This window comes from Anastrepha obliqua, chromosome 5 (genome assembly GCF_027943255.1).
Source record: "Anastrepha obliqua isolate idAnaObli1 chromosome 5, idAnaObli1_1.0, whole genome shotgun sequence".
Taxonomy (NCBI): Eukaryota; Metazoa; Arthropoda; class Insecta; order Diptera; family Tephritidae; genus Anastrepha; species Anastrepha obliqua.
Genome location: NC_072896.1, coordinates 87045219 through 87048009, shown reverse-complemented (window position 1 = coordinate 87048009; position 2791 = coordinate 87045219). Strand labels below are relative to the sequence as shown.

The 2791-nt window shown below is 40.6% G+C and overlaps 1 protein-coding gene across 1 annotated transcript; it reads right to left on the bottom strand.

Moving 5' to 3' along the window:
* Positions 1-1196: 1196 nt before the first annotated feature.
* On the bottom strand, positions 1197-1502 carry LOC129248864 (cyclin-dependent kinase inhibitor 1C-like). The gene has a single exon (XM_054888475.1). It carries the CDS (start codon positions 1500-1502, stop codon positions 1197-1199), a length of 306 nt encoding a protein of 101 aa, XP_054744450.1.
* Between the last annotated feature and the right edge of the window lie 1289 nt (positions 1503-2791).

Genomic DNA, 2791 nt, shown 5'->3' with positions numbered 1-2791 from the left:
CGCGTGCCTACTGTCAAACTAAATACATAGTTTTTTTTTTCAATATTTATAGGCATTTCATCATGGAAAATTTACACTTCAACGATATCTACAAATCATACAATTTTATTACGAAAATCGAAGCTCTGTGGAAAGTGTTCATCGCGCGTTCAGGCCAACTTATGGTGATCAGCGAGGCCCAGTTTTGGCTTATTGGCTACGTCATTAAGCGAAATTGCCATATTTGAGCTGAAGATCAACCCAACGCCGCTCAAGAACAGCCATTATATCCCATGCAAAGAACCGTTTAGTCCAGCCTATGGGCTGAAGGATTTATCGGCCCATATTTTTTTAAAGATGAGACTGTTAATGGCGATGTAAAAGTGAATGGCAAGTGCAATCGCGTCATGATAAACGATTTTTTTATGCCGGAAATAGAAGCCCGTGATCTCCAAAGCATTTGATTCCAACAAGACGTCCCGGCACTACTTGACATACAGCCCGTCAATGGATTTACTGCGCCGTCGATGCGGTGAACAATTTGTCTCTCGCCTCGGGCCAGTCAGTGGATTGACCACCAAGCTCGCGAAATTTCACACCTTCGGTCTTTTATTTGCATAGGTATGTAAAGTCAAAATTCTTTGTGGATAAGCCAGCTTCAATTGGGGCATTGGAAGCCAACTTTACTAAAGTTATTTACGAGATACCGAACGAAGTTCTCTAGCGAGTGATTCCAAATTGTTGTTTAGGGATGGCCGAATAACGGCGCAGTTGCGGCCAACATTTGAAAGGGATTATCTTTAAAAAATAAATGTTATGAATGGTTCTACAGAAAAATAATAAAGATTACATAATTAATTTGAATTTTCGTGGTTTTATTACAATTTAATTCCGATACCTCTAAATAGATCACCCTTTACTAGGTTGTTCAACAACCTTTTTATGGCTTAAAATACACTGCCTGGACATCAATGCACTTGTTTCGAAGAGATTCCAATTTATAGATTTCATCCCTGAAGCGATAATCTGGAAGGACTGCAAATTACGCTTCCACAGCTCTTAGGATGTCATCATTTAAAATAAAGATAAACCTAGGAAATAAAAATAAAAGTCATCATACAGATACACACTTCTTTCGATATAAGTTCTGTAAAAAAAATTTCAGCCAAAAAAAAAAGATGTCAGTCTAACTCTCTCAGTTTGTAAAAATATCTGACTTACGTATTTACTGGTACTGGTACTTGTGCTGGTACTGGTACTGATACTGGTACTGGTACTGGCACTGGTACTGGTACTGGTACTGGTACTGGTACTGGTACTGTTACTGGTACTGGTACTGCTACTGGTACTGGTACTGGTACTGGTACTGGTACTGGTACTGGTACTGGTACTGGTACTGGTACTGGCACTGGTACTGGTACTGGTACTGGTACTGGTACTGGTACAATCGTACATGTACAAAGAATGACCAGTCTTTGCATCTGCGGGGCATTGAGGACCACACCCGCAGAGGCACTAAACATTATGCTTAACCTATTACCAATAGAGCATTTCGGCAAACAAACAGCTGCCAAAGCAACTCTTAGACTAAGAGAAATCGGCCTACTCAGACCGAACCAGAGAGGGCACTCTTCACTTTTAGAAAAATTCCCCTGCATTCCTGGTACAACGGATTTCTGTAAAACCAAGTATATCAATTCAGATAAATCCTTCGTAACAACATTTCGTTCCAAAGAAGAATGGGATAATGGGATTAATCTTAGGGAAAATGATATAGACATCTATACAAATAGATGAAAACTAGATACCAAAGTAGCTGGAGGGGTTTACTCTGATAAACTCGGAGTTAGCCAATCATTTCGATTACCTGATCATTGCAGTGTAATTCAGGTGGAAGTCACTGCCATAAAAGAGGGACTTTCGGTAATAAAAACGAGAGTATTATCCACAAATGAAGTCTTCATATACTCGGATAGTCAAGCGGCAATAAAAGCGCTAGAATCTAAAACACACTCGTCAAAAATAGTCATAGAATGTTTTAAACTTCTAAGTGACGTATTAAAATACTACAAAGTATACCTTATTTGGGTGCCAGGCCACAGGAATATAGCAGGGAGCTGCAAGGCAGATGAACTTGCTCGAACAGGTACTACGCTCGACCTCCAATTGGATCAGACGCTGATACCCATATCTGTAGCCACTTGTAAGCTACTGATAGATAGGGAAACCATGAATATCTACAGTAAATACAAGTTGACAAAACCTCTCAACATGCGAACTAAGCAGTTAGACATGGACGGAATGGAACAGCACTCGATCAAAAAGCTTGTTAAGATTTAACAGAGAAACTATAAGAAAAGTGATAGGGGTATTAACTGGTCATTGTCTGGTAGGCAGCCACGCTAGAAGGTTAGGACTCCCGTATTTCGATTTCTGTGAAAGCTGGCTAAATACAGAAGAAGAGGAAACAGTCAGGAACCTTTTATGTGAGTATGAAAGCTTAGCGACAAGGAGATTTTGCACTCTTGACACGGCATTTTTAGTTGATTTAGCGGATACAGCGCATCTAAAACTAACGAAGCTTTGCTGGTTTATTAAAGCTGCCCCGATGGTTTGAAAAGGAACTCATAGGGTAAAGATAAGCTCCAGTGGTATCACAATGCACCTATGAAGGGTCTTAGTGTGTCATTGCGACAGCCACCCCACCCACCTACCTACCTGCGCATTTACTGCCCTCAAGTAAACGCCGTCCTGGCTGGTGCAGCTCGATTTATATATCATAGCTTAGCTCCGCTCACAGCTGCTATGCTAA

Bases quoted from the DNA above. Each gene is read 5' to 3' on its own strand.
- LOC129248864 (XM_054888475.1), bottom strand. From the start codon at position 1,502: ATGTTTAGTGCCTCTGCGGGTGTGGTCCTCAATGCCCCGCAGATGCAA.